Source organism: Daphnia magna, linkage group LG6 (assembly GCF_020631705.1).
Source record: "Daphnia magna isolate NIES linkage group LG6, ASM2063170v1.1, whole genome shotgun sequence".
Lineage (NCBI taxonomy): Eukaryota > Metazoa > Arthropoda > Branchiopoda > Diplostraca > Daphniidae > Daphnia > Daphnia magna.
In genome coordinates this window covers 8,122,780-8,140,590 of record NC_059187.1, presented here as the reverse complement: position 1 = coordinate 8,140,590, position 17,811 = coordinate 8,122,780, and the positions used below count along the sequence as shown (strand labels likewise).

General features: G+C 43.5%; 1 protein-coding gene across 1 annotated transcript; it reads left to right on the top strand.

Annotated features, from left to right (window-relative positions):
* The first annotated feature begins 706 nt into the window (after nucleotides 1–706).
* On the top strand, nucleotides 707–17,643 carry LOC116925796 (protein O-mannosyl-transferase TMTC2). The gene is made up of 11 exons (XM_045175275.1): nucleotides 707–993; nucleotides 1,055–1,217; nucleotides 6,730–6,887; nucleotides 7,577–8,484; nucleotides 9,716–10,445; nucleotides 11,878–11,992; nucleotides 12,967–13,052; nucleotides 14,820–15,070; nucleotides 15,461–15,709; nucleotides 16,084–16,347; nucleotides 16,437–17,643. The coding sequence occupies exons 2-11, from the start codon at nucleotides 1,126–1,128 to the stop codon at nucleotides 16,680–16,682; spliced, it is 3,099 nt and encodes a 1,032-aa protein (XP_045031210.1). The 5' UTR covers nucleotides 707–993; nucleotides 1,055–1,125; the 3' UTR covers nucleotides 16,683–17,643.
* Nucleotides 17,644–17,811: the final 168 nt, after the last annotated feature.

The following is a 17,811-nucleotide window of genomic DNA, read 5'->3' as shown; positions in this document are numbered from 1 at the left end:
AGCGATATAAAACACACACACACACAGAAATAGAGAAAGAAAAAAAAAACGATAAATGTGACACTTCAAAAAGCGTGAGAGGCGGCACAGCAGTGCGCAATGACAGCGTGAAAGTAGGAGGAGCCTCTCGTTCAAATGGCGAAGAAACAAAAAACAAAAACTTCATGCAAAATTCAAATCAAATTCACGAGTCATGTTTTGCCAGCAACAGTCCCGCCCATCTAAGACTCATGCATATCAGATGGACCTACTCTATATATTTGTTGATGATTCCTATTCATTTCAAAGATTAACGGCAAGGCTTTGCAAGTGTTTCAATCCCGCCGGAAATTGAACACAGCAGGAGGCCGGCATTAAGAAGCATCTAGAATTTAGTCGTGCGCACTAACTTGTGTGCAAGCTGTTCCCCGGGCCGCATAACAGTCCCGTCTACACGCTAACGTCCTTGCCCGTCAGTGTTTGTACGTCCGCGTCCGCTGCGTCTGTACGTGTTTTCAAGAGCCGCCAAGAAAGCGACGTTGCCGCATCGAGCCATCAGAATGTGGAGCGGAACGAGTGGCAGTGCCACTACTACTACTCTGCTCGATGATCAACCGGCAGACAGTCGGCTGGAGGGTAGCGCGCACTCCGCACACCCCCAACTCTCCCCCCCTCCACTCCTTCCGTCCCACCTTTTTTTTTTTTTTTTTTTTGAGGTTTTTTTTTTTTTTCTTTTTTTTTTAAATCCAAACTTTTACCCTGGGACGACCCCAGTCGATCCTCCGCTATCGCAGGATCCAGTCGCCATCCACGCGCTGGATGTGCTACAACATTTTGTTTGTTTTGTTTTTTCAGTGTGTTTCTAACTGTGCGTTTTCTGGCTGACGATCAAATGCCCAGGAAAAAGAGATTAAATTACATCAAAGTGAAAACGAAAAGATTCTGAAAAAAAAAAGGAGATCCAGCACGGATGGATTTCATTGCATAGCCTTTTAAAGGCTACTGTTGTTAAAAGTACAAATTTTAACGAAAGCCAAGAGAGTAAACTAGACAGTGATTAAAAATTACCGCCCAGGGAAGGGGAGCAGCAATCCTGGACCTGTTTAAAATCCAAAGTGGGTCCTGAGTGGGAAAACGAGGCGGAAAATGGAGACCAACATTTCTGGCTTCGTGTGTTGCCTAGTTGCCGCCTTGCTCTTCGCCAACACGTGGAAAGGCGATTTCGTCTACGACGACAGGTGGGTGTTGTTGCTGTCGCCGACATCTTTCCTTTTTTTTTTTTCTTCTTCTTCTTCTCTAACGTTACAAACATTTACGGGGGGGACTCTTTGCGACAATGTCGATGGAGACAAGTCACGAGAAGAATATTTTGTTTTCTTCGCTTGTCCTTAGTTTCCAATATTCCGTGTCTTTTCAATGAATACGCAATTGATTTTTACGTGGCGAAATCGTATGGGAGGAGTGTGTGTAGACCCACCCGACGCACCTGGTGCAGTTCTCAATCTCAATCCCACGTCGTCGTCATGGGGTGGGGTGAGCAAACAACAACAAAAGAAAATAACAAATTGATCGAATGGCCAGTTGGTTTACACGCATAAAACTTTGCCCCGTCCAAAAGTTGAGACTTCAATGTGTGCAAGTCACTGACGTAGTGCCTCGAGGACTGCGTCTCTGGCAACCACGACAAAGTCAGAGAGACAAGAAAAAAGGAGATAACAAAACAGAACAGAAAAAACACACACACACAATCGCACAGATAACAACAACAAAGAGGGACCTTGAGCTCACGACCGAAACAAAAACAAAGAGCGGACAGACAACAGCAATTGATTCGACTGTCCAGAAAGCTCCCCCCTTCCCGAAACAAAAAGAAAAGAAACTGTTGTTCTATATTTGATAAACGTTGCGGCATTCGTGTGATTCACCAAGCAAAAAGATATCCCGTGCACAATTTTGGGGTTGTTCCTGAACTAAAGATAGACGTGTATACGTCTGTCGCATTCCAAATCCATATATTGAATCACATAGGCCGAGCCGAGCCAATATAGTTTTGATTGCATACGAAACAAGGCTATTACAAAGCCCCGTCGTTTCACCGTTACATTCCGTACTTAATATTTCAGAAATGGATGATTAACAATTTTGGAAAGCAGACGGGAATCTGCCTCGTGTTTCACCAGTCTAAATTTAGGATTCTTAGTCTCGTTATTCATGCGTGTGCAGGCCCCGCTATTTCGTCAGTTCATCCGGGACGTTTTCGTTTCAATCAACAAACTGCACAAACCGTTCGGATCGTTGGAACAAACCGACTAACACACGCGGCAAACGCTTCTACCGCAAGCATTTTTTTTTTTTTTTTAATATTTATTTTTTAAAATAAATAGGCGCGGATGGATGCGTACCGATCCAGCGCCTCTTTCTACCCGCTATTCACTCGGCACTCCACACGCTCCATCTGTTCACGACACCTATTTCATTTTTTTTCCCCCCTAACATTTTCAGCTGCGAATTTGTTCCCTTTTTACTTTCGTCCGCACCGTCTCCTCTCATCTGTCGCGCGTTGCGTCAAATGAATAAACACGAAAAATAATTTTTTTTTAAAGAGAGAAGGGGTAAGCTGCATCGCTCTTTTTATTTTGGGGGAGGGTACATAGTGTATGAATGTTGACAGCTTTGAAAAAAGGCGCCAGAAATTGCCCCACTAAATAAATCAAAAGCAGCTCGGACGGAGCGGGACCGCGACGGACCCTGTTACACCAACAACAACAAAAAACAAACGGAAATTCTCTCCTTCCCCACCGAGATTCTCTCAGGGGGGAGGGAGCCAACTCCTTTCTTACTCTCCAACAAGTCAAACTCAGGAAATGTGGGTTAGAGGAAAAAACACACACAAAAAAAAAATCGTACACGTTAGAATTGAGAAGAGACTTGCGAGTGACAGTTCCAATGACGTCACAACATGCATGGCTCTGACACACATTTAACGAACTCTCCCCCCCTTTGTCTGCCTAAAAGAAAACAAAAATGGTTCCTATTCAGACCGCTGTGTACAACCCAGAAAAAAAAAAAAAAATTAGATGAGGAGAGGAAATGGGGAAACAACAAAATCAATTGAATCCCTTGCCGCCAGCCGTGAGCGAGTTTTTATCCAACAAGAAGAAAAGCGGACGTCGAACCACAATTTAGATGTACGGCATCAGATATATATAAGGTCGCCTAAGCTACAGGCCTCTCTCTCCCTCTCCCTCTATAGACACATGCTTGTGTGTGTCTATAGTATATAGGTCTTTCATCTACTTTACGGCCATACAGACACACACAACAGCCTACAGGAAAGCATTCAATATCCGGCTCGGTCCGCTCGGCTTTTTCTATATAACGTACGCAACGTAGCCTACACACACGTATAGGAAGACGCAAGATGGAGAGAGTAGGAAACAACTTGCTGCGTCATTATGCAGCTCGACGAAAGTCTTGTAAAAGACTACACAGTCTTCAGCCTCTTTTCTCCCCCGGATTTAACTATACTGACAGTCACGACACTATATACAGCGCTGCATATATTAAAACGCCTACATACGGCCATCAAATAAAATCGTGGAACGGCTTTTTCATTACAAAAAAAAAAAAATAGCGCAGGGGGAGAGGAGGGCGATCCTTCCTCGTTTTGATTGGATTTTTGCAAACGAAGCGGTTGGCATGTTTAGATTGAACGAAAAACGGGACTTTTTTTTGTTGTTGTTCACGAACCTCCCCGGAACATGTTAATAAAGACCGATACTGATTAAATGAGGACAGGTGATGGTGAACGCTGCCGCTTGTCAGGTTTCTCCCCGTTTTTTTTTTCGCTGAACGATTGGGAATTGAACGACAGGGAAATGTCACGAAAAAAAAAAAGGAAAGAAAAACTTTGTTGGCTTTATTTTATTTTTTTTCTCGTCACTCTGCGAAGGCTATTGATTTTGGCGTGCAGTTCTTTTCAATTTCAATGCGGCGGGCAGGTTTCCTTTCAAACGGCATTGTCTACAGACAGACGTCTTTTTTTTCTTTTTACAATGGGACAATAAATAAAATCAAAATAGAACAACTATTTTCAATCTCTTTTTCATCCCCCCAAAAAAAAAGAACTAATAAAAGACGAAACAACAGAAAAAAAAAAATGAAATAAAAACGTAAAAATGTACCTTCTGACAAGAGCACAGTGATCCAATATGAAAAGAGATTGCTGGTGCCTTTTATCACGAATGTCTCTCTTCTAAATATTCTACATACATCAGTTAGATTTTGATCGTCTCATATGATGATGCCATCCGTCCCCGGAATCGTTCCCCTCCAGTAGGTGGTACACAATACGAGATTCAACGCATATTGTGAATATACGCCAAATAAATATCGCTTTTCTTTCTTTTTTTTCCCCCTTCAATTTAATTTTTTTTTTCATTTTTTAATATTACGCGCCAAAGCAGAAGACGATGAAATAGACGGAAAGGGAGAAAAGCGAAGAGAGAGAGAGAGAGAGATAAGAGATCCAATATCAATTTGATTAGAGTTTCGCGCCGGCTGGCGGGGAGGGGCCCTGTCCCACTGCCGCCAAATTCAATTTCAACGGAACTCGGGAAACTCCCCACCTCTACTGCGAATGCCACTGTCACCCAGGAGATTTTCGTCAGAAGAGCAGAAAATAATAATGAAACAAAAAAAAAAAAAAGAGGGCAACTCTGTGCGATGGAAGCGGCTCATCATCTTGCCGGTGGAGTGGTATATTAATATCATCCCTAATATCCGATTAGTTATGCGCAACTCAACTAACGGAGACAGGGTTAAACACACAGCGCATTCTAACCGCGGAAAATAGAGAATTCGAGATCACTGTCCGCGTTTCGCAAACAATTTAGCGTTCAAATCGAAAATAGCGGGGGGAGGAAATGGACCGACAAGCGAATTGCATCACCCAATCAATCGCTATTAAATCGTTTTTCTTCTTCTTTTTTTTCCCCGACCGCTCCCATCCATTCAACAGATGACGGAGCTCGTTCAATAATCGAACCAAAGCTTCCAACAGTTGATAGACGAAACAATTTCCAGATTGGGCATCTATAAATGATCACAAGTTAACGGGAACACACAAGGCAGCCTCCATTTAACAAAAATTTGTTACTCGATCCTTCGTATAGAGAAAAATACCCTCCCCCCCACCCACCCCTGTTACCCTCACGATGCACCGACGACACCGTGAGTCACCGCCAATTTGCTAGAATACTAGACACAGTCCATTTCTTTTTTAAAGTGATACTCTTCTCCCCTTTTACTTTTCTTTCCCCCCTCCGTACAATAGCGCCGCTTTTGTTTTGCGTTTTGTTAGGGGCCGGGAGTCTGTCGGCAGGGAGCGCAGAGTTTTCGGATTTGTTCGGTTAGAAAGAGGGGGGAGGAATAATAAAAGGGACAAGTCTCTTATGCGATCAAACAGCCCAGTTTCCTGCTCGATTTATCTCTCGCTAGCCAAAGCGCATTAAGCCACTAGGCGAAAAAGATAGGGGCTGCCAGTGGAGGTTGTTAAACCCCCCCACCCCCCAACGCAGACGTCACTCTCTGCAAACGCTGTAAGAAAAAAAAAAACGGGTGGCGTCTGCTGGTCTGATCGCAAACTTCTATGGGACGCCATTAAAAACAAGATTGGGTAAATCCGTTCCTTACACAGCAGTAAAGACCCAAAACCTCACCGCTGCTAAAAGAATAAGAGACCTTTTAAACATGTAGGGTCATCCAGGGGCTCCCTTTATTCCCCCCACCCTCTTTCCTTGAGCGCTATATAAATGCACAAACTCTCCGTTAATTAGAATTCATCAAAAGGCAATGCACAGTATACTCGACCCTAACTAGAGACATATCGATTGAACCCTCCACTCTTGTGAGATTGCAATCACCCGCTTCTTTTTTTTTTTAGTTACTCAACTACCTTTTCTTTTCTTTTTAAGTTCCTTTCATAATGCAGCAACATTATGCAATGAAAAACAGTTTAAATTATAGGGGCCTCTGAAAAATACAAAAAAAAATTATCCTTGTTAGTATAGACAATGTCAGCAGGGTCTATACATAAAAAACAAGACACACATCATCGCCGTCAATTTCGGATGCGATTGGAAGATGTGGGTGTTGAATCAACGACGACTCGGATCAAAGTTTACAAATCAAAAGATTTCCGTTATTGTTAGAGGAACATAGGAGAAATGTTCACGTCTTGTCAGGAATAGAAACACGTGACATTTTAACAAGCTCCCATCTCGCAATCGAAAATAAAAAAGCTGACATCAAAACGAAATCGGGATTGGTCGGATTTCCTTCGAGACGTGGGGGAGCAACGTTTAATAGGCGCGTATAAAGGGGGAAGGAAAAGAAAAAAAAAAAGATTATTCTTGAAAAAAAAAAAAAACGAATAGGAAAAGTTATTGCTCAACTCTATACTTTCATAATAAGGTATGTATAGCGTATATACAAAGGGTACCTTTAGTACACATTTATTTTTACGACGGCCGGATCGTAAAAAAACGGGCGGGACAAAAGAGTCCCGATTGCCTATCGTATACACAATACATGGCGTAAAGTATATATATACATAGCAAATAGTGAGTCGTATTACGACGCGACTTCTATATACAAGCCTTGTTAAAGACAGCACAAATGATGACGTTATATATTTATATTTATATTCCTCTCCCTATTCTCCCACCCCTTTCTCTCTCTTTCTTCTAGTCGAGCCATCGTCAGCAATGAGGATCTACGTCCGTCTTCGTCGTGGATGGATTTGTGGCGCCACGATTTTTGGGGCACTCGACTGGAGCACGCGGGATCGCATCAATCGTGGCGACCTCTTTGCGTCCTCTCGTTTCGCCTCAACTACTTTTGGTCAGGTACAAAAATGAAAACACGACCACTAGTTTTTTTTTTTTCAAACAACACGCAAACTTTCAAAATATTTTCCCCCTCTTCACGTCTTATTTCTTTTCATTACTCTTTGAATCGTAAAACAAAAAGAAGTTTGGTACTTTTATTTTTCTTATGCCATTCCACCTTTTTTCTTTTATTTAAATAATTTTTTATTGGTCTTAATCGTTTGGTCACGACACGCAACTCCAATGACCAGCGTGCGATTACGACATAATGCCCGCGTTAAAAATGTTTCGAGCGTGAGACAGGGAAGATTAGCATCCCCCGCTCCATCACGAAGCAATCCCAATACGATTCAATTTCGAGAATAAACGGAACGATTTGCTCAGGTCGTGTGTTGCACGGTGAAGCCCCCCCAAAAAAAAAACTAAAAGTCATGCATAAATGATTGAGTCAATACACACAGAGTCGATTGTCTCTTGCTGTGTGTCCCTTTACACGCCTGTGTTTAACGGACGATCCCTTTTCAAATATTCAAGAGCCATCGGATAGCAAAGAGTGAGACACAAACTAAGAAAAAATTTCAAATAGAAATTTGATCAGACATTATGAAATAAAAAACAGCAAAGAATCAATCGAGTTCAACTAGACTTGAAAATGTAAAAAAAAAAAAATAAATAAATAATTTTGTCTTCCCTTCCTCTTACAACAGGATTGAACCCTAAAAGTTATCACGTAGTCAACGTAATCCTCCACTCGTTGGTGACGCTGTGCCTGACTTTGTTGGTGCAGCCCATCATCCGGCGCCGGTGGATCCGATGGATCGTCAGTTTAGCATTCGCCGTCCATCCCATCCATTGCGAAGCCGTCGCTTCGATCGTCGGACGTGCAGAATTGGGAGCCGCGCTCCACACGCTCGTCGCTCTATTGGCCTATCGGGCTCATCTGAAAGCCCGAGGACGTCGACGAAGTAGATATCAAGCAAACAAAGAAGCAACGTCCAACACAAAAGAAGATAGACGACAAGAAGAAGAAGAAGAAGAAAAAGGGGACGAAGAAAGGCAAAGAATAGGGAAAAAACGAAAAAGAATCGAGTCTTTGATGGAATCGACGACTCGAGCGCACCGGAATCCTTTCGAGAACCGACAAAGCCTACTGTCGCTATTCATCCGTCGGGTCACCATCTGTTGCTGTTGGTCGCATCCCCTCAAGAAAATCCAATATCGAGTCACGTCGCTAACGTCCGCGTCTAATAACCTTCACAAACGTGACCAACAACAACAGCGTCGTCATCATCAACCAGACGACCAACACGACCACCACCACCAACAAAAAGAAGACGGCGATGAGTTTGCGAGAAAGAGATGGCGTTCCAACGACAAAAAGAAGACGAAAAAAGATGAGCCGCTAAAGAAGGGCTTCGGCTGCTGTTGCGTTTATCTTTGGACGTCGCTAACAGCCGCAGCCTTGGCTATTTTATGGAAAGAGACGGGCATGGTGGCCATCCCTTTATGCGCCGCCATGGAGCTCACCCAACATTTTCAAGTCGGCTCGACCCGTCGTCAACTTCCTAGCAACCGGCAGTCGAGCGATCGCAGCAATCGTCATCTTGTTCAGCAGGTAAAGAAGAAATTAAAGGGCGGGGCGAAACCCCCTAAGCCATCTGTGTGTCATTGATTGCGTCCACTATAGTAACCCGCCAACTATGTCCGTGTTTTTTCCCCAGTTATTTCACATCAATAGGCTCACGTGATTGCATCCTTGAAAGTAGAGACTTTTTCTTTAGACCATCATCCGGCACGACCCGTTCATTGAACCAAAAAAGCAAAAAAAATTGTTGAGCAGTTTTAAGAAAAGAAAAAAAAAAAAAAAAGTTGGTCGATTCTACGATGTTCTAGATCAACGAACAATGGGGGGGGGGGATAAAATGAATAATCAGCTTTCCTACTTTTGCTATTTGATTATTCAGTGAAAAAGTTTTTCAAAACTAATTCGTAGAAAAAGGGGAAAACAAAAGTCGATCGTCATTTATTTTTCAAAAAACGGGGGGATCTTTTCACGCTCGTTCAACGCAGGTTGAGCCATTTGCGAGCGCAATCGAAACAAATCACGAACGCTTCGCTATCCTCCATTTGATGAAATCGACGAGGCTAAAAACCAATGGCGATGAAGAAAATGCTTTCAAACTGATTGGAAAAGAAGCAAGAAAGAAAAGAGGGGGGGGGGAGCACCCCCATTTTTTATTTTCTTTTGGTGGGTTCGACTGGGAAGGCATTGGGGTGAGGAGGGAATCGATCTCGTGTTAACTCGGAAAACTACTTCGTCCTCATCAAGGATTCAACAAGAGAATAAAAGTAGTTGTTTGCTTTAGAGCTGCTGTTTCTAGCTGCCACGTCCAACCTAAACTTTGTTTTTTTTTCCCTCTTTCTTTTCCAACACTTGCGCACGCTTTCAACGTTCTCTCTCACTGTGTGTTGTGCGTTTTTTTTTTGTGTTTTGAGGGTGGCGTGAGCGCGCGTGCACACAGTCGCTCACTGATTTATTGAGTGGAAAGTTGCTAATCGAATCCAAGTTTGTGAGCGAAAGCAAACAAAGATAGGACGGAGCCGTGCCACTGTGTCGTTTCAAACATTATTATTATTATTGTTGTTGTTATTCTTTTAACGCAAAGAGTCGCTCAATTCAGAGCTGTTTATCGCAATTGTTTGAGATGATCGGACAAGCAAAAGACGACATAATTAGGCAGGGGTGCATAATAAACAGTCGCTCAAAAATGCAACATCAACAGTTTAATTGGTTCGTGGAAGTGATTATTGCTCTTCGATCGTGTCTCATTTGGATTCGATATTAGGAACGATGCGAAAACAAGAAAACAATGGCCTACGGAAATCTGACCCTGTTGGGAGCTGTTTGGGCCGGCCAGCTGGGACTGCGAATGTACATGCTGGGCGGTGAATCGACGACGGCACTTCCATGGTTCGCCGCCGCAGACAATCCCGTCTCGCGCGACGCTTCCCTCTTGACCCGCACTCTGACCTTCCTACACCTGCCGGCCTTCAATTTCGGCTTGCTCCTGTGGCCGGCCTGGCTCAGTTTCGACTGGTCCATGGACTCCATTTCGCCCGTCACTCGATTCAACGACCCCAGAAATGTCGCCACATTCTTTTTCTACGCCGGGCTGGCCGCTTTGCTGACCAAAACGCTAAATCAATTCAAAGAGCGGGACGGATGTCGTAAACATTCAAAGCTGATTGTAACGGCCCTGTCCTTCCTCGTGCTACCGTTCCTGCCCGCCTCCAACCTCTTCTTCTACGTCGGTTTCGTCGTAGCCGAACGAGTCCTGTACATGCCTTCCATAGGCTTTTGCTTGCTGCTCGGGGCCGGCTTGGAAAAGACGATGGATCTCACGCAATCCAAGAAATGCGGTCCAACCAAACGGGACAAATTCATCCGTTTGATGTTGACGACGTGTTTCGGTGCGACGTTAATCCTGTGGTCGGTGCGGACCTTCCAGCGCAACGGCGACTGGTCCAGCGAAGAGCAACTCTACCGTTCCGGAATTCCCATCAACCCTGCCAAAGGTAAATGAACTTTTGTTTTTTGTTTTTGTTTTTTTGTGCCCTCCCATTAGTTGTGTGATATCGCTAATTGATGAAAGCCTGGAAGGTTCGTCAATAGAAAATAATAAACTAAACTACGTCGACTATAGGCTGCAAAAACAGATAAAAACAGGGGGGAGCTTCAAAGGCGATGCGGAATACAAAAACTTTGCGGGATAAAGTCAGTCGATATTTGATTTTTTTAAAAAGGGTGGGATGAGAGGAAATGGCCAATCAACAAAAAGGTCGACTTAAAAATTTAAAAAAAAGAACGTCCGTCTGTCTTTTTCTTCAAATATACACAAACAGCCAAAATTCGATTGAATCGACAATGTTACACACACAGAGTTGTTGTTCGAATCATTCCATTAGTGTCCCAAGCGAGCGTCCCCCTCACTCCCCGTTTCTCTGTTTATTATCAACACTGGCCAGCAGCACCGAATTTTCGAAAACAGAAGCGCCATAGCGACAAAGACGGGCACGCGCTGTCTGCACAGATAAAAATGCGCAATTTTCCTTTTCTTTCTTTCTTTCTTTCTGTCTCTCATGACGAAAATGGGACGTCTGCACGTTCAACTAGAAAATGGCGGAAGAATCGCAAGGAGGGAGGATTGGAATAGAATGGCGAGGAACAAGACAATGGCGTTTAATTACATCGAAGCTGGCCTGTTTTATTATGTAGTTTCTCATCTACGGATGAGCTCGCAATCCCATCAACAACAAACTGAGCGAGCTAGACAAGAGAGTCAACGCCACACGAGGTCATCATTGTGTTGAAAAAAAGATGGCAGCGTCCCTCTCATTCCCTCTTCTCCGGAAGAATTGAACGGCTGTATATATGAGGAGACTCGAGAACAAGAGACAAGGAGCTGCACGCGCTCACCCAGCAGCGCTAGGAATTTCAATTAAACACCCACCACAACCCGAACAGGAGTATAAAGCGCAAAAAAAAATGGGGGGCAGACAAAGTAAAAAGATGGGGAATAGAAAAGCGAAATGCGCCATTCGGGCTATTCGTCCCCCTTTTCCGACGTACTATGTATTAAAAAGCAAGCAGCATCCAGACCAATGGGTGGGAAGGTATGACCCAGTTTCAGAGCTCTGAAAGAGCAAACAGCTCCAAAAAAAAGTCGAGTTAAAGATGTAAGACGATTATGCCAGTAGGAGAACCATTACGTGCACCAAACGGTCCTCCATCTTGTTTTGTTTTTTACGACTCTGCATTTATAGCCTCTTTATCCACCATTTGCTTTGACTTTTGATTCGTTTTCGATTCGAAGAAAAATGTTGTTTGTTTTTTTAAATCAAAAACCTATTACGCAAAAGTGTCATTACGATGTAGACCGGCAATTAAATCCTTGATTAGAAGTGATGAAAAATGAAAAGTAATAATCTCTTTAATTTGGCCGTACAGCGTACGGGAATTTGGCCGCCATTTTGGCACGAGAACATCGACAAGCCGAAGCCGAACACGCCTACCGACAAGCTTTGGCTCACCGACCCAACATGGCAGAGACGCACTTCAATTTGTAAGTGAAGCGCACAGAATCCGACTATTTCATTATCGAATCTTGTTTCTCAAGGAACTATTCAATGTTTCAAACATTCCGCACATGTTCATCCCTCGTCTACTACAGCCGATCATTTTGCCATGTCAATTTTATTCGACAAGGGGCTGTACCAAACAAGGAACAAGAGTTAATTATTTCATGAATAAAGAAAGAGGCCGTCATTTCAATTTTGGGAGCCCCTCTCCGACGACTCTGCGTGTTCCGCAAACTTGTGAATCGAAAAGCGAAGCCTCGCCCTCTCACTTGACTATTACAGACAGACGCACGTATACACTGACGCCCTAACGTCAAAAAAAAAGGCTAGGTCGAGGTTCAATCAACAGACGTCATCTCATCCATTTGGCTGCGTAGCGAGAGGAGACGAAATAAAAATGGGCAACGAAGACACGACAGTTTAGACGAGCACAGTAGAGAGAACAAGGTCGTGAAAAAGACGGAAGACGGAAACAAGGATCCATCTTTCGTTGCTGTCATGACTTGCAGTCTTGCCATATACTATATACTTCCATAGATGAAAGACCTAACAGTCCAGAGGGCTAAAGGTCCCTCTATATTGGCTCAGCTGTTGTCCCACAGTTGACAAGGACTGGAGGGAAACATCAGATAATAGAAAAAGACAAAGACTTTTCGTTCTATTTGAAACGATCGAATCTCTTTTTTTCTTTTCTTTTGTCCATCGCTACACAAGTTTTTGACGTTGAAATTTGACGCATTTCATCCATCAAATAAAGTCCTCGATGAGAGAGAAAAAAAGGAGAAGGAGGGGCACAGTAAGAGAAAATATAAAAACAGGAAAAAGAAAAAAAAAAGGCTAAAACAAAAGATAAAATCGAATCGAGCGCCCAAATGCTATTTTGACGTGTTGCCTATTCGGTACTCTTGTCTAACATTTTCGTGTGTGTGTGTGTGTGACGTTTGATGTGATGTGACAGGGCGCTACTGCTGCAGAGCCAAGGGAGACATCAAGAGGCATCGTCCAGCTACCTACAGTCCATCCATTATCGACCCAATCTAGCGGGTAAGTCGATTGTCCCGCGTTTTTTTTTTCCTCTCTTTCCGTCGGCCGTCCCCCCCTCTCACTCTTCATCCATTTCCCCATTCTTAGTCTTTCCCTATCCCCCCGCTTTTTTTCAATTTATCAATACTTGATTACATTTTGTGCGTAGAGAGACAATCGCATTTGTTTGATACATACAGTTAGGCGCTGCTATAACATTAAATAGACAAGAGTCAAAATTGACGGCCCTATACTCAACCCTAATGGGCAAAACCTTATACGCGCAGACAAGCCATAATCGATCTCGTGTTTTCTTGACTGGTCGCGGCCATCAGCAAAGAAGAAGAAAAAAATAAAACACTCACCCCGATGAGCATTTTTTTTTTTCAGTCTCAGCCTTTCCGTCCTACATACAAGTTGCTTGTACTACATCGTTTGTTAAGTTAGGAGCATCAGGAGGTGACGCGCGGCTGCTGATGGTCATGATTTATTACGTACATAATAGGCACAGCGTGCGATGTCGGTGCTCCCTCCCTTTTACACATTTCGCGTGTGTCTTTAATAAGACAAGTTATATAAGGCGGGCCAAACGACGGAAAATACCAGCCATTACGCAGGGCTGGATAGTCATGAACGAATGCGACGGAAGCAGAGGGGGATACAAAAAATAATAATAAACTACAACAAGATCCCAATGCCAATTTATTCGGAAATTGGAGACATAAAAAAAAAAAAGAAAAAAAAAAGGCGAACATTTCACGATTGGAAAGGGATGTGCAAGTACGATAGGGACCTTTATTTTTGTGGAGTTTTACAATATCCCCCACCTCCCAACATAACGATATCCCCAACAGCAAACCAAACACAGGGGAAGTTTGATCTTTGATCTGCGTACGATGGGAACAAGCATCGACTAGTAAGAGAGAAAACGAGTAGTATTGAACACCCCCCGTCTTCTCTTTTGTTTGTCAAACGATCCGCGTCCCCCCCCCCCCTTCCCGCCCAACAGCGATAAGCCTATACACGGCACATACTTTTTACTCGTCGAATGATTCGATTGATGAGTACGCGCTGGATAGGACGAGTGAGCGATGGCGGGGCGCAGAGTGGCCGAGTAAAAAAAAACAAAAGATCATTCGATAATGGGAGCACTACAATCAACGGGCATAAGAAAACACGCAAACATTCGCGTGTAATCCCCAAATGATTTCGGACCCCCTTTTTTAGTTTCAAACCAAACACCGCAATCATCTCTCCCCCGCCTTATAGAACACAAGAGATCAAACAGCAAAGAACCGATTCTTTGTTGTTACATCTCGTTTCTGATTTGCCGCTTGTACCTAGAGGCATTTTTTCCCTCCTCTTCATATTTTATCAACAAACGAACGAGAATGCCGAGCTTTTGTATGCACACAGTTAAAAACACGTTCCAGCGAAGCAAATAAGAAAGAAAAGAGAGTTTGATCCCATATTTTTTTTTTAAATATTTATAGAGAGCATTTTGAATAGCCTCAAGAAACACCTAATGGTTATGGTTTGTTTACTTCCTCGGTACTGCGACTACTATATTACAGGCGATTGCACACGATGCACAGCATGCAGAAATAACAAGCACTTCTCTGATGCACTCTTCTTTTCGCTTGTTATGTATTACTTTAAGTGGGGGAGAAAAATAAATAAAAAAATAAGATGGAGAAGAATGTCTTGAATGTTTGCTTAACAAAATCTGTTCTTTTTCATTTCCCTCCCCCCGCGGCTCCTTCAATATACCTACAAAACACATTCTAGCGGCCTATCTCAATTTGGGATTGTTGTTGAGCAAACAGCAAGGCCAGCACGAGCAAGCAGTTCATTGGCTGAGCGCTTGCTCCCAATTGGACGGATCGGGAGTCAGAGATCCTCAAGCTCACCGGCACAGTCAAATTCAAGCGCTCGTCAGTTGGGGCCAACTCGAACTGGCCAGAGGCCATCCCGAAACGTCCATTCAACTCTACAAACAAGCGATCCGTCGTACACCCACCAATCTTCAACAAGTCCAGGTAAACACACCCCCCAGTTCAATTACTTCATTTTTTTTTTTTTTTTTTTTAAACAAATTATTCGAATGCGACCGCACCAGTTCGTTTCACCGATCGATAAAAACGGATGGTCGTCGTCATCATCATCAAAATCCATGCGCACGAATGCGGAAAAGGTTTGTCGGTAGTTTCCCGCTGGCCGATCAATCCAGCTGTAATGGAACGTTGTATAGCAGTTTGCTCTCACTGGGCCCTCCGTTTGCACCACGCTTGGCCAAACTCGTGCATAATGCATATGCCAAAGATCTTCACAAAATAGCCACTTTCCCTTTATTGCGCGCCATCCCATCATCATCACTCCCCCAAAACAAAATGCAATATAAATATTCTTTTCTTTTTTAAACTCTATAGTTGGTGTATCATTCGCTAGCGGAAGCCTATCAATCGGTCGGCAATTACCTGGAGAGCGAGCGATGGTTCAAAGCGGCTGTCGACCAAGTACAAGAATCAAATTCTAGACAGCAACAACAGGCAAACACCAGACAACAATACAACAAGCGGACAATGAAGACGTCGTCCAGCGGAAGCGACGGCCTGCAAACGAGCCGGTCCGATCAAGTGGCAGCTCATTTGACCTACGCCCGCTTCCTGGCTAAAAACGTAAGTGGAATTCGATTCGTTGCATGTCTGATTTTCTTCCCTTCTCCATTACACCGCAATCCCCTGCCTTCCGGCTGACTTTATACCCCCCCCCCATCCCATGATCGAGTATTGATTTATTCATCCAACCAAACGTCAATCCCCCCCCCCCACATATCCAGCAACAACAACAGCAACAAAAAGAATAAGAAAAAGATAAACACGCAACTGACCGAACGAAAAAAAAAAAAAAAAAGTTTTCCACGATATTCAGACGAACTGTCACGATAGACAACCAAAGGCTGGGCGGGGAAATTGAATTGAAATGTATAGTATACAGCATAGCCCCATTATTATTATTATTTAATTTTCTTTCCATTGGCGCGCATATGCAGGCGAGTCGTCACGACGAGGCGGAGCAATTGTTCCGACAGGCCCAGCTCATGGCGCCGACCGATCCAGCCGTCTACATGCTCACCGGTCAATTCCTGCTGGAAGCGTCGAGACCGCGTGAAGCGGCAGAATTTTTCGTACGGGCGGCCCACCTGGCACCGGCCGATTTCGAAGCCGTTTTCAACGCGGCAACGACACTGAGAGAAGTCAAAGAACTCGACAGAGCAGAGCTCTTTTATCGCAAAGCCGTCCAGCTGAGACCTGACGTAAGAGCGTCTCTTTTTCATCTTATCATTGCAAACAGGACAATTTTGTTTCGCGACGTGTTTTCATTATCATGACCCCTGTTCAACAGGATGTCACCGTCTACCGAAACCTGGGCGCCCTGTTGCACGTCAAGGGCCAATGGCGTGAAGCTGAAGACAATTACCAACTAGCCCTTCGATTGGTGCCCAACGATCGCGTCACGCTGACCAATCTGAATCGGCTCCATCAGCTGGTGGCCGCCAGATCCAAGAGCCAGCAACAGCCCAACGTCGGCGTCAACAATAATTCCAGTCCGCTAACGCCGCAACAGGCAACAGCTACGACCGAATCGTGATAACGTTATGCTTGAATTGCTCTCGCTCAAAGAGTGGTTATTCAGACAATCAGTCGAGAAAAAAACTAAACAAAAACAAGATGATGGCTAACTTTCTTCTCTTTTGCACGGCTATCTGTTTGTATATCCCGCGTGAAAAATACCCGACCCTCCTTTTGTGAATGTGGCGAAAACAAAACACGAACGTTCATTGAATGGTAGAAAAATGCGAGTCATTCAAAGTGATTAAATCAATTGTGTTTTTTTTTTGGTTTTTTTTAAAGGCCTGATCTCTATGTCTTCTGTACATCCAATTGATTCATTTTCCCACCCACTTTCTCCGCTGCGTGCCTTTTTGTTTTTCTCTTCTCGTTGCGACATTCCCATATCCAATTGTTCCAGAAACAATACGACCGATTTCGCAAGAGTTGCGATTTTTCTTTGAAATAAAGACGCACACAACTGCGACATAGCCCATCCCTCCATTATCCGTACGCCATTGTTTTTTTTTTTGTTCTTTCCATCCACTCGAAAATTTGCGCATACCCAAATTTGTTTGTCCTATTCAACCAGCTGGCAAAATTTTTATCGAGTTTTGTTGCTTGACATCATTCCCCGCGTGATGACGAATGCAAATTGTTTACGATTTTCGGAAAATATTTTAGAGCATCACCCAGGATTGGAATAAAAAAACCCGAGGCGCAAGCGCAAGTGAATGCAATTTTCAGCAAATCAACAAACAAGAAAAGAAGATTGAACATGGGATCTTGCCATATGTGAAAACAACCCAACGTGAATGGGTTAACTGTATAGATATTATTAATGTATAATTATAAAAAAATAAAATAAAATAAAAAATAAAAAAAATGTGAAAGAGAGAGGGGGAAAAAAAGGTGCGCATCTGGTTGTGTGTGTAACCCACTGTTGTGAAACTAAATAGAAATCGGCTGTTGAACGAACAATATATATACTGATAGCTGCGGTTACTTGTCCCATCAAAATTGTTTTATGTTTGACACATATTTTGCCCTTCAATCGATCGAAGATGACGACAGAGCTGAGCCAATCGTGAGTATCTCTTAGAAAATTTAAAATTTAAAAACCACAATTTGGCAACATCTAGCGCACACGACGGGCTTTGCATTTAACA

Bases quoted from the DNA above. Each gene is read 5' to 3' on its own strand.
- LOC116925796 (XM_045175275.1), top strand. From the start codon at position 1,126: ATGGAGACCAACATTTCTGGCTTCGTGTGTTGCCTAGTTGCCGCCTTG. The intron at 1,218-6,729 runs GTGGGTGTTGTT...TCTTTCTTCTAG, and splicing joins GATTTCGTCTACGACGACAG to TCGAGCCATCGTCAGCAATG. The intron at 11,993-12,966 runs GTAAGTGAAGCG...GTGATGTGACAG, and splicing joins GCAGAGACGCACTTCAATTT to GGCGCTACTGCTGCAGAGCC.